The sequence below is a fragment of the Adiantum capillus-veneris genome, chromosome 21 (assembly GCF_014529385.1).
Source record: "Adiantum capillus-veneris isolate H3 chromosome 21, ASM1452938v2, whole genome shotgun sequence".
In the NCBI taxonomy this organism is placed as follows: Eukaryota; Viridiplantae; Streptophyta; class Polypodiopsida; order Polypodiales; family Pteridaceae; genus Adiantum; species Adiantum capillus-veneris.
In genome coordinates, this window is record NC_140951.1 from 129,258,528 (window position 1) to 129,271,631 (window position 13,104).

General features: G+C 45.2%; 1 protein-coding gene across 1 annotated transcript in view; it reads right to left on the reverse strand.

Moving 5' to 3' along the window:
- LOC147431720 (Major facilitator superfamily protein) overlaps positions 1-13,104 on the reverse strand; it is a 67,354-nt gene that overhangs the window by 30,931 nt on the left and 23,319 nt on the right. Inside the window, exons 4-7 of the mRNA XM_086494227.1 lie at positions 12,920-13,033; positions 12,728-12,772; positions 12,350-12,594; positions 12,189-12,279 (exon numbers count right to left, since the gene is read on the reverse strand). Coding sequence (XP_086350353.1) covers positions 12,189-12,279; positions 12,350-12,594; positions 12,728-12,772; positions 12,920-13,033 — 495 coding nt within the window. The remainder of the gene's footprint in view (positions 1-12,188; positions 12,280-12,349; positions 12,595-12,727; positions 12,773-12,919; positions 13,034-13,104) is intronic.

The window sequence follows — 13,104 nt, forward strand, 5'->3', positions numbered from 1 at the left end:
GAGAACATCTTGAAGAGGGGCACAATGAGAGAGAACCAGCGATAGCGGCAAATTATAGATTTCTTTTAGTTACAGACAGAGGAGTTCGAGCAACCTCCACAACATAGCAACACCAGAGGCATATTGCTTGATCGGGCAATAGAGTTGGGGCGGTCCCGTCATCCACAGATGAGGGGGGCCTCTCGACATTGACGCAGATTGCGACAAAGGGTCCATAACATACTAGCGCGACATAGGAGCCGTCCCGATAGAGTGCTTACCTTGGAGGACATTGAACCTTGAATATTGATGTCTCTACTATCAGAAAGCTCCATTGTATCAACCCACATCCCCCCCTCCCCTTTTTGTATCCCCCTTTGTATCAGCTTTCACCCCACCCCTACCCACTACTTTCTTTTCAATTCTTTGTACATTTTGTACCCAGACCTGGTATTAGATTCACCACATGTAATCTTTTGTTCTCATATGTCATTTGACCTTTTGAAGGTGTTAATATTACATTTCATTTCATTTCATTTCTCTCTCTCTAGGAGGACTTGGATGTCTCTGCCACATGAGTAGGGGGCGAAGATGGCTTTTTATCGTGACCATCGTCTCCACATGAAAGATGATCGGTTTATCTCATGCCCCAAGTATATGGACACCCACCTATCTCATGGCATTAGATGTGTTATTGGTCACTTACGCACCTCATCTCACCTATCTCATGGCATTAGATGTGTTATTGGTCAGTTACGCACCTCAGTTCGCCAATTGCAGAGACACTTGCCGATACAGAGGTATAACCCCCAGAGGAGAGATTATGTCAAGTTTACCACAGAGAGCCGAAGACAGAGGAACGCTAATTGCCAATGCACAACGTACTATGAGATCTGCGAGCGTTTTTATTGCTTATTCAGAGAGGACTTTAGCCCCTTATCCCACATCGTGGATTACTATGATCACAGGTGCCTAGGTCTCTTCTTGCCGGAGATCCGTAGACTTAAAAAGACATACTACCCTTAGGAGCACAGGACATACACATAGAGGATCCATACATGTAAGGTGCAGCGGAAGTGAATGTTGAACTTTGCTCAAGATGAGTGCTCCAAACTGTGCTCAAGAGTTCCTTTTACTTACGGAAGGGAGAGCCTTTCGTTCCTTTAGTGAGAGAGTGCAGTGGACACAAACAAAGTGGTGAGCACTATGAATGAAGGTGCATGAGACTAATAGATAGAGAGAAGAATACGACACCATAATGTTGTCAAAACCCTCCTCCAAAGGCCCCACTCTCTATGGCGAGAGCGGTCTACTCTTGATTGCACAAATCTCTACAATGCTTTGGACTTGCCGACGATGTCGACGATGATGAGGACGACGACGAGACAGGCTGAAATTTGAAAATGCTAATGGCTGAAATCTGCAAATCTTTATCTGCTGAAACCTAACTCTATGTTGAGGACGATGGCGATGACGACGATGCGACGACGACACGCTGAAAACACAGATGCTGAAATCTGCGTTTTCCGGCTGAATATGCAAACTACGCTGGATCTGACCGTGGGGCGAGGATCTGCTGCGGGAAGGTGAGATCTCCGAGGTTCGGGGGCTCTACTGCGGTGTGTCTATGCTGAAAACTGAAAACGCTGGTGCATATGTTGAAGCCGTCGCGGAGAATCCGCAAACGCTAGGGTTGCTGCATGATTCAAAAACGCTAGGACTGAATCTATCTTGCTGTCGCCAGATTGTCTTGCAAATGCAAAACACTAGGCTGATGGCTGGAACCTGCTACTGTCGGGCTGATCTGCTATCCAAAAACGCAAGGGCTTTGCTGTTGATGAAAACGCTGGCTGATCTTGGCAAAAACGCTAGGTTGGTCTTGGGGGGGGGGGGGGGGGGGGATCTTGCTGAGAAGGTGCCTCATGAACAAAGTGTTCCTGCTGCCTCTTCTACCAAAAAGTGCTAGCGCTAGGTTTTCTTATATACATCCTGACTCAATTTTCCCTACCCAGTTTCCCAACAAAAGTCACTTAAAAATAATAAGTGAAAATTGGCTAAAATAGGGAAAATAGGTCTATCCACTATAAAAATGCTCCTGATGGGTTCGGATGGGTTCTGATGGAAATCTGATGATCATGCTGTGTGCAACCAGAGGATATGCATCTACTCTAAGTGTCAGGACATGCACGGTCTACGAACAGACTCACAAAAGTGTCGGATCACTTCCTAATCTAGGCTGACTAAACGGAATTGAACCCATGTCATGAAGTAGCTTGTCCACATACACGTAGGGTTAGATGTGCACGTGACATCCCCTCCTTTTCAAAGTGAGGTACGAGTACCGAACTGTATAGCGTCGAGGGAGATCGCCAACAGCGTCTGAAATTCTGGAAAGGACTCTTCGCCGGCCCACTTTGATGCGTGGGTCAAGCGATACTTAACTTCATAAAGGTCTGCAACGCTTGCTTCTTTGTGCCGCGCTGAAAGCGACACAAAGTCATTTGTGGCTCCTTCAATGCTTCAACTTCGTCTATAGTCATGCGTCTACCTTCTTCAAGAATCTCCGAGGCTGAAAATTCCTAAAACCACTTCCAACACAAAAACATGAACATACCCATTCCATGTAAAGTGATTGGAAAAATTCTAGTCTTCTTTAAAGACTGTGCATGCAATGTAGATGAATATATAGACGGAGTGCCAGACCATTCATCAAACACACGCAAACAATGGAATAGAAACTTGTCTTTCTGATCTAAATCCATCAACTATGGTAAAACACAATGGAAATGCCGATGCTTGATGCTCAATCCTTCTTGTGCTCTTTCGGAAACTCTCATGCCAAGGAAGAGACATGGAATGTGAATTCCTTGAATGCAAACATTTCATCTTTTCATGAGTAATCCACATACATCCGTGCTCATTCATGAGTGAATTGGGCTCATCGTACAATATGTCATGCCTATGAAAAGGGATCACACAAGGACGGTGACTAAAATCCAGGAAAGCATCACGAATGAAACACTCGAACAATGCGTGCTGACTAATCACTCGAACAGATAATACTTCCTGTGGGGGTTATTGGAAACTCGACTCGAGAGCCAAGATCAGCTCTTCGTGATCTATCGAATCTGCAATGAGGTTAGCTCCACTAGACAAAGGATCAACTAAACCATCATCCTTGTGAACAATCACATCATTATCCTGCAAATCATCATGCTCGTGAATAATCACATCTTGATCATGCAAATCATCATGCTTATCCTTATCATGCAAATCATGTGTCGTGCTTTGAAAAAGAAGAAACTGAGAGAGTCTTCTTCTTGTGATTCTTGTCAATCTGCGCCTGCACACTAGAAAAGAGTCAGAACAACTCTTGCATGTATTGGGCTCTCTGTTCGGCCACCAAGCGCGCTTGCTCACGCTCACGCTCAAAGGCTAACCGGCTTTCTTCGCGCTCGCGAGCCAATTCTGCTTTTCTTTCTTGGTGCTCGCGATCCATTTCTGTTTTTCTTTCTTGGTGCTCATGCTTTATGAGCTTCCATTCTTTCGTTGTGTGCACGATCTAATTCTACCTTTCTTTCTGCTTTTCTTGCTTCGTGTTCTAACTTGCTGTCCATCATCATCTTGTGGAAAGCCTCCATAGGAGTTAGTGCAATCCTTGGCATAGATGGGAAAGAGGGAGGGTCGGAAAAACCTCCTGGGGGAAAAACTCTTCTTCGCCACTCCCATGCTCACCACTTCCATGCAAAGTATCCATTCCGCTTCGGGTGATGACCATACACTAAAGTCTTGGGTTCTGAAGTTCACAAGGAACTTGGGTTCTTGTGGGTCTTGGTTCTTGGGTCCTTGAGGGTCTTGATTCTTTGAGATTCTGGAGTCTTGAGGTTCTTGAGGTTCTTCTTTTGCTTGCAATCTAAGTTAGAGAAGGATCTTCTCTTCACCCAAGCTCTTCTCATTCCCGCGGGCGCACCCCTTGGCGGCCTTGCGCTCACACCAAGGTTGCATTGGCCAGCCGCTAAGTGCACGGTCCGCTCTAAATGAGTGAAAAGAGAGACAAGGGGAGGCTGGACAAGCCCTTCTTTCTTGGGTTTCCTGTCACTCTTCAAAAACACGATTAGGAATCGACACGCCCAAGAGTACTTCGGTTACGTGCGGCCGCAACAAGCAAAAAAAAAAAAAAAACTTGTGGTTCTTTCTTTGAGTGATACAGAACACTGCCAAACCTCTGATACCAATGTAAGGTGCAGCAATGGACACAAACAAAGTGGTGAACACTATGAATGAAGGTGCATGAGACTAAGAGGGAAGAATACGACACCAGAATGTTGTCAAAACCCTCCTCCGAATGCCCCACTCTCTATGGCGAGAGCGGTCTACTATTGATTGCACAAATCTCTACAATGCTTTGACTTGCCGACCATGAGGACGACGACGAGACGAGCTGAAATCTGAAAACGCTAATGGCTGAAATCTGTAAATCTTTATCTGTTGAATTCTGACTCTATGTCGAGGACGACGGCGATGACAACGATGCGCCGACGACGCGCTAAAAATGCAGATGCTGAAATCTGCGTTTTCCGGCTGAATATGCAAACTACGCTGGATCTGACCGTGCGGCGAGGATCTGCTACGGGAAGGTGAGATCTGCGAGGTTCAGGGGCTCTACTGCGGTGTGTCTATGCTGAAAACTGAAAACACTGGTGCATATGTTGAAGCCGTCGCGGAGAATCCACAAAACGCTAGGGTTGTTGCATGATTCAAAAACACTAGGGTTGAATCTGTCTTGTTGTCGCCAGATTCTCTTGCAAATGCAAAATGCTAGGCTGATGGCTGAAACCTGCTACTATCGGGCTGATCTGCTATTCAAAAACGCAAGGGCTTTGCTGTTGATGAAAACGCTGGCTGATCTGCTATCCAAAAACGCAAGGGCTTTGTTGTTGATGAAAACACTAATTGATCTTGCTGTCTACATCGGAGGCTACGAAGCATCATTGACCGACATCGAGCACGCCCCCACCCCCCATACTACAAAGACCCATCAGAGCGCTCATGGGATGATCACCATTCCCCACTATGCATCTCATTAGCCCTCGTGTGATTGTACCCCTCCTCATATGTTTTCTGTCACATGACACATCTAGCCCTATGTGTCTGTGGACAAGCTATAGCATGATCAAGGGATTTTTCCCGTGCATTTAGCCTATTTTCCCTATTTTTGACATTTTTCACTTATTATTTTTAAGTAACTTTCCAACAAAAGTAGGTAGGGCAATTTTGCTAAGTTTGTATATAAGCAAACCCAAGTTAGCACTCAATGGCAGAAGAGGCAACAAGAGCCAAGCTCAGCAGGTAACTTCTCAGCAGAACCTTGGCAGTTCCCCTCTCCAAGCAAGATCCCAAGCCTTGGCGTTTTCTCCAAGCAGCAGATTCCTTTCCCCTAGCGTTTTCTCCAAGCACCTTCCCTAGCGTTTCCAGCAATAAGGTCATCGCCCTAGCAACCAGCAGATCTTACGTTTTTAAAGCACCTTCCCTAGCGTTTCCAACAATAAGGTCATCGCCCTAGCAACCAACAGATCTGGCGTTTTTGGAGCATCACAACCTAGCGTTTTTGCAAGGCAGCAACTAGCGTTTTTGGAACACAACATCTAGCGTTTCTGACATCAGCAAGCTTGCGTTTTCAGCCTCAGCCACAGCGTTTCAGCAGTAGATCAAGACCAGCCAGATACCCCTCAAGTGTAGCAGATTCAGCCCAGTAGAGACCTCAGTTTTCAGCCATGAAGAACCTCAGTTTTCAGCCCTAAACCTGCAGATTTTCAGCGACAAAGAACCACAGAAAAGAGCCCCTGAATCAGCATTTTGACTCCGTCGCAGATTTCAGCCCATAGCGTTTTTGGACAGCAGATAAAAGATTGCAGATTTCAGCCCTTAGGTCGACTTCGTCATTCCCGTCGTCATCGTCGACATAGCCTAGACTTGCATCAATCACATGCATTCCCATTGTACCAAATTGTGCAATCATAAGTAGACTACTTTTGCCGACGAGAGTGGGGCCTTCGGAGGAGGGTTTTACGACGTCTCTGGTGTCGTATCTCTCTTCTCTCTATATCTCAGTCTCATTCACTTGCACGCACAGTGTCCATTCACTTTGTTTGTGATCATAGCATTTTCTCACTAAGAACGGAAGGCTCTACCTTCCATAAAAACAAAAGGAACCTTGATCACAGTTCAGAGCACTCATCTTGAGCAAAGCGCAAACATTCATTCCGCTGCACCTAACATTGGTATCAGAGCTTTGGCAATGTTCTGTATCACTCAAGGAAAGAACCACAAGAATTACAAGAATTTTTTTTTGCTTGTTGTGGTCGCACGAACCCAAGTTCGCTTGGGCGTGTCGATTCCTAATCGTGTTTTTGAAGAGTGACAGGAATCCCAAGAAAGAAGGGCTTGTCCAGCCTCCCCTTGTGTCTCTTTTCACTCATTGAGAGCGGACCGTGCACTTAGCGGCCGGCCAATCGACGTGAGGTGGGAAAAAGCAACCTTGGTGTGAGCGCAAGGCCGCCAAGGGGTGCGCCCGCAGAAAAGAGCAGAACTCGGGTGAAGAGAAGATCCTTCTCAAACACGGTTTACAAGCGAAAGAAAACCTCAAGAACCTCAAGAACGTCAAGAACCAAGACCCTCAAGAACCCAAGTTCCTCGAGAACTTAAGAACCCAAGACCCCCAAGAACCCAAGTTCCTCGTGAACTTAAAAACCCAAGACCACAAGAACCCAAGACTTCAGTGGATGGTCATCACTCCAAGCAGAATGGATACTTCGCTTGGAGGTGATGCGCATGAGAGAGGCGAAGAAGAATTTTCTCCACCAGGAGGTTTTTCCGACCCTCCCCCTTCCTCATCTACGACAAGGATTGCACTAACTCCAATGAAGGAGTTGCCGCAGCTGTTTATGGACACGAAGTTCGACTACGAAGAAAGAAGGGCAGCCATAGATCGTGACTACGAAGAAAGAAGGACAGCCATAGATCGTGAATTCGATGCAGGAAGGGAAGCCATAGAGCATCACTACGACTTGGAAGAAAAAGAAAGTCAAGCCAAACTTGATCGCGAGAACAAAGCAAGACAAGCAGAATTTGATCGTGAGAACAAAGCCCTCAAAGAACAGAGTGACCGACACAACAAAGAGTTCTCGCGACTCTTTTCTCAAGTTCAGACACAGATGCAAGAGATTTGGGGAAAGGAGACTCTCTCAGTCTCTTCTTCTCAAAAGCATGACACACGGGATCTGCATGATTGTGTGAAGCATGATGATGATTTGATTGACAATGATTTGCATGATGATTTGAATGACAATGATAAGCATGATGATTTGGATGCCAATGATTTGGATGACAATGTCAAGCATGATGATTTGCATGATCAAGATGTGATTTCTCACGAGCATGATGATTTGCATGATCCAGATGTGATTTCTCACAAGCATGAAGATGATGTGGTTGTTCACAAGGATGATGTGTTATTGGATGCTTTTTCTAGCGAAGCTAACCTCGTTGTAGATTCGATCAATCACGAAGAACCGATCTTGGCTTTCGAGTCGAGGTCCAAAGAACCTCCACAGGACGATTCGATCATTCAGGAAGAACCAATCTTGGCTCTCGAGCCTACGTCCAAAGAACCCTCACAGGAAGTATTATGTGTTCGCATGATTGATACGCACGTATTGTTCGAGTGTTTCATTCGTGATCGTTTCCTGTATTTTAGTCAACGTCTTTATGTGATCCCTTTTCCTAGCCATGACATATTGTACGTTGAGCACGTTTCACTCATGGATGAGCACGAATGTATGCAGATTTCTCATGAAAAGCTGAAAAGTATGCATTCACGGAAGTCATTCCATGTCTCTTCCTTGGCATGACACAGTTTCCGAACGAGCACATGAAAGTATGAGCACTAAGCATGGGCATTTCCGTTGTGAATTGCCACAGTTGATTGCTCTAGATCATAAGAGAAAGATTCGATCTTATTGTTTGCGTGTATGTGGTGAACGGTTTAGCACTCCGTCTCTTTGTTCATCTACATTGCATGCACAGTCTTTGAGGAAGACAAGATTTTTTCCACTCACTTTACATGGAATGGGTATGTTCATGTTTTTGTGTTGGAAATGGTTTCAGGAATTTTCAACCATGGAGATTCTTGAAGAAGAAAGAAGCATGACACTCGACGAAGTTGAAGCATTGAAGAAGCAACACAAGAATTTGTGTCGCTTTCGACGCGGTCCAAAAAAGCAAGCGTTGCAGACCTTTATGAAGTTCAAGTACCGCACGACCCACACATCAGAGTGGGCCGGCGAAGAGTCCTTTCCAGGATTCCGGATGCTATTGGCGATCTCCCTCAAAGCCATACAGTTCGGTACCAGTACCTCACTTTGAAAAGGAGGGGATGTCACGTGACACATCCAGCCCTATGTGTCCGTGGACAAGCTACAGCATGATCAGGGTTCAGTCAGTCCAGTCAGTCTAGATTAGAAGTGATCTGGCACTTTTGTGAGTCTATCTGTAGACCATGCATGCCCAGTCACTTAGTATAGATGCATATCCTCTGGTTGCACACAGCATGATCATCAGTATTCCCTTCAGAATCCATCAGATTCTATCAAGGGAGTTTTCCAATGCATTTAGCCTATTTTCCCTATTTTTGACATTTTTCACTTATTATTTTTAAGTGACTTCCCAACAAAAGTAGGTAGGGCAATTTTGCTAAGTTTGTATATAAGCAAACCCAAGTTAGCACTCAATGGCAGAAGAGGCAACAGGAGCCAAGCTCAGCAGGCAACTTCTCAGCAGAACCTTGGCCGTTTCCCCCTCCAAGCAAGATCCCAAGCCTTGGCGTTTTCTCCAAGCAGCAGATTCCTTTCGCTAGTGTTTTCTCCAAGCACCTTCCCTAGCGTTTCCAGCAATAAGGTCATCGCCCTAGCAACCAACAGATCTGGCATTTTTGGAGCATCACAACCTAGCGTTTTTGCAAGGCAGCAGCTGGCGTTTTTGGAACACAACATCTGGCGTTTCTGACATCAGCAAGCTTGCGTTTTCAGCCTCAACCACAGCGTTTCAGCAGTAGATCAAGACCAGCCAGATACCCCTCAAGTGTAGCAGATTCAGCCCAGTAGAGACCTCAGTTTTCAGCCATGAAGAACCTCAGTTTTCAGCCCTAAACCTGCAGATTTTCAGCGACAAAGAACCACAGAAAAGAGCCCCCGAATCAGCGTTTTGACTCCGTCGCAGATTTCAGCCCATAACGTTTTTGGACAGCAGATAAAAGATTGCAGATTTCAGCCATTAGGTCGACTTCGTCATTCCCGTCGTCATCGTCGACATAGCCTAGACTTGCATCAGTCACATGCATTCCCATTGTACCAGATTGTGCAATCATACGTAGACTACTTTCGCCAACGAGAGTGGGGCCTTCGGAGGAGGGTTTTACAACGTCTCTGGTGTCGTATCTCTCTTCTCTCTCTATATCTCAGTCTCATTCACTTGCACACTGTCCATTCACTTTGTTTGTGATCATAGCATTTTCTCACTAAGAACGGAAGGCTCTACCTTCCATAAGAACAAAAGGAACCTTGAGCACAGTTCGGAGCACTCATCTTGAGCAAAGCGCAAACATTCATTCCGCTGCACCTAACATTTTGAGCTGATGTATTATGTGATGAGGATATTGATGATGATGAGGATGTAGGTTGGTCTTACATACCTACCCACTCTAGGTACCCTCATTTATATTTTTCCAGATAGTTTGTCTTATTCAAAGGATGAGAGAGATGCCATCAGATAGACTCACACGCAGAGCCTACGAGGCCTCCGGAAAGATTTCAGAGTCAGGCGAGCAGGAGTCTTTGTACTCGCACGTGAGAGAGTCATTTGGACCCAATGGACTAAACATGGATAGATTACCACCCTTCCAGGATGGCCCAGACTCACCCTTCATCAAGCTCTCACACAGTGCGAGGAACACAATCCTCAGACAAGATCTATGGCAGCTCTACATCAGAGAGACATGGATTGCCCCTAGACAGCCTCTTTCCCCGAAGATGATGTATTACAGTGAGCACTTCTTGACCATGCTACATGGGACACATACATGCCACATAGCTCACGAGTGACGATTTGTCAGCTCCGAGTATCATCACACCAGCTAGAGCTACAGACAAGAAGAGCTGCTCATACCCCCTAAGTTGAGAGGTTCTGCCAGCTTTGCACAGAGAGTTGACTAAGGACGAGGAGCACTTTGTCTGTAGATCTAGAGCATATCAAAGTATCAGCAATAACTATGAGGCTCTTTTTACAGGACAGCCTACCCTACGAAAGATCATGGAGTCTAGAGATCAGCGCCAGTTTGGCCGTTTTCTAGTGGAGATACATAGACATAGAGAGGCACTGTTAGCACCTGTAGCAGCACCAAAGGGTGGGCGGCCGGTTACAATAAATTAGATCCTGGCCGTTATCACATCCTAAGCAGTCCATGTGCACTTCCCAAAGCTATGCAATGTTTCCCATAATCTTGTACATTATGCGTATCCTGGGATGCCCCTTGTGTAGCCATCTCGTCACTCAGCAGCCATTTCTTGATACATAGGCTCCTCCACATTATACATTACTGACAATTGCATGATGTCAGAACGTGCATTGAAATTACAGTATCTCCCATGTTGGAGAAGCACATGATGTCCTCATAAAATGAGATATACTGTAACTCACCCTGTGAGGCATATCTAGTGTAAGCCCGATATATCCTTCCCCATTGTCTCAATGCATGCTTCAGACCATACCTTGGACCCTATTGTCTCTATGCATGCTTCAGACCATATCTTGGACCTCATCTCTAGATAATACAGCCACCCCTCCCAATCCTCTAGTGCTTCCTTGTGTACGTGCTCCATATCTCGGAATGTATCCTCAAAATACCTCACATCAAGTCTTAGAGAGCCAAGAAAGTTCTGAACTCTCATTTTTAGGGTCCCATGTGCTGCGCACCGTCATGCTGACTGGCATTCCGTAATGATCACCCTTCCATCTTTATTTTTCTTGCTGTCATGCCTTCTACCCCTTTGGCATATTTTCCTTCCTGTGCGCTGGTTGTGCAGATATAAGATCCCCGTCCGAGAACTTTAAAATCAAGGCACATCTTTTTGTTGTATCCTTGCCCCACCCCCCATTCAACCCTAATTGTATTGCCAACTCCCTTCGCATCTTCTTTGGAAGTGTTTCTCTTCACCAACCTAGTAGCTCGTACAGGTAATATGCGGCCACGTTTCTTAGCTTCCTCTTCAAGGGCAGCATTCATCACCTCCACCTTATTATCTGGAACACCCATATGTCGCTTCAATTCATTTTGCATTGTTTTCACATTAACATAATAAATTCCTACTCAAACAGGGAAATTCCATCCCAAACCAAAGTCAGAAGAACCGTGTTCTTGAGCAATAGCTAGCAGTGTACCTCACTCAACCTATATGCTCGCTTTGATGCACAACTCACTGTTTTTTTGAAACTTTTGCTTTAATAATCCAGATTCTACCCTAGGATCTGACAACTTTGCAATGATGATGAGAAGGGTTCGAACAAGGTTTCTCTGATCCTGATGTCTACTGAACTACCAACCATCTTTATCGGTGCAAGCATCTCCCATAATCATACCATATACGCACAGTTCTGTCAGTCTGATAGGGAGTATACTGATAGGTACTTACAGGTTGTGTTTTGTACATCATTTGGCCATCTTACACTGGATGATTTAGAGCTCTGGATAGTTGGAGAAAAGCTTATGCATGAGCAAATTATACTTCTAAAGGGGGAACATCGTAACTTCTTAAGGGGTGCCTAAATCATGCCGCTGCTTGGAACATTCGACCCAAAGGAGAGAGTTGTCTCTGTGACAAAAAAATCCGGGCTTATTATTATAGTTGCTAGCAGAAGAAGGGTTCTGGATAAACACAGTACAGCCAAGGTTTAATTCCCATTTCCTCTCCGTCCCTCTCTCTTGTTTCAGGGGAGCGGGATGTTGATAACAACGGGCACGAAGTTCAAACAAAAATCCCTAGTGGGGAGGAGGGTAAGATGTTCATAACAAAGAGCACGAAGTTCAAACAGAATCATTCAAGGACCTCTAGCAGAGCTGGCAAATCTGTAACCAATCAACTTGGCAAAAACCTTACCCCTGCATCTGCAGCACCATATGCAGCCATAACTCCACCAATCCAAGATACCCCAAGCGCTGGCGTGACAATATTCTCAGTAAAGTCTCCCCTGGACACACAACAATTAACTCAGCGAGCCAGAAATCTCCACTAACCATCAAGGAGCAACTCGTGTGTACCATATGAAAGCCTGTTGCAAGCCACTGTAAACCAGTAGTGGTAAGAGCAAGAGTAATTTCTTGTCTAAAAGGATGCCAAAGGTTGAGCTCATGAACTTCACGGCAGAGTTTTCTGCTTGGCGCAAAGGATCTTTTTGTGGCCTCAAGAAGCAAGCCAAACTTGTGCCAGCGAACATGCAACCCAGAAAGGTAACAAGCAGAGGCCAAGTTGTGAAGGATGAGTCGGTGGAAGTGGCATCAGCACCCTGAGAAATAGCTTCAGAACTATTAAAAAGGAAAGAAAACCAGCAATTGCTTAGACGCCTGAGACAGAAGAAAAGAAACAAAAAACAGAATAAAGAACAGGCATATTGAGAGGGGAAGGTACGCGTAACATGCCTTTTCAGAATGTAGGATAATCAAAGAAAGCAGGTTCCCAATGACCTGAAAACACCAAATGTAAGTTGAGCTCAACACAAAGCAAAGAAACTTAATATGTCAGAAATGGAATCAATTCATTGGCATTTGAATTGGAGATAAAAATAACAGTGATTGGTTGGTACAAAAATATTATTGTTGAAGAGGAAGTACCTGAGTCCCTGCAAAGTAACTCCAAAACACTCCATTGAAACTGCCTATGGCACTCTCTTCATCAACTTTTTTTTCCAAAGCATGACCTTTGGCTGCACTTGTGATATAAGTACCCTGCAAGAAGACGAGCCCCAGAACTTGAAGTTAGTTCAGATTTTATGATTTCAGGGGGATTTGATCTTAAA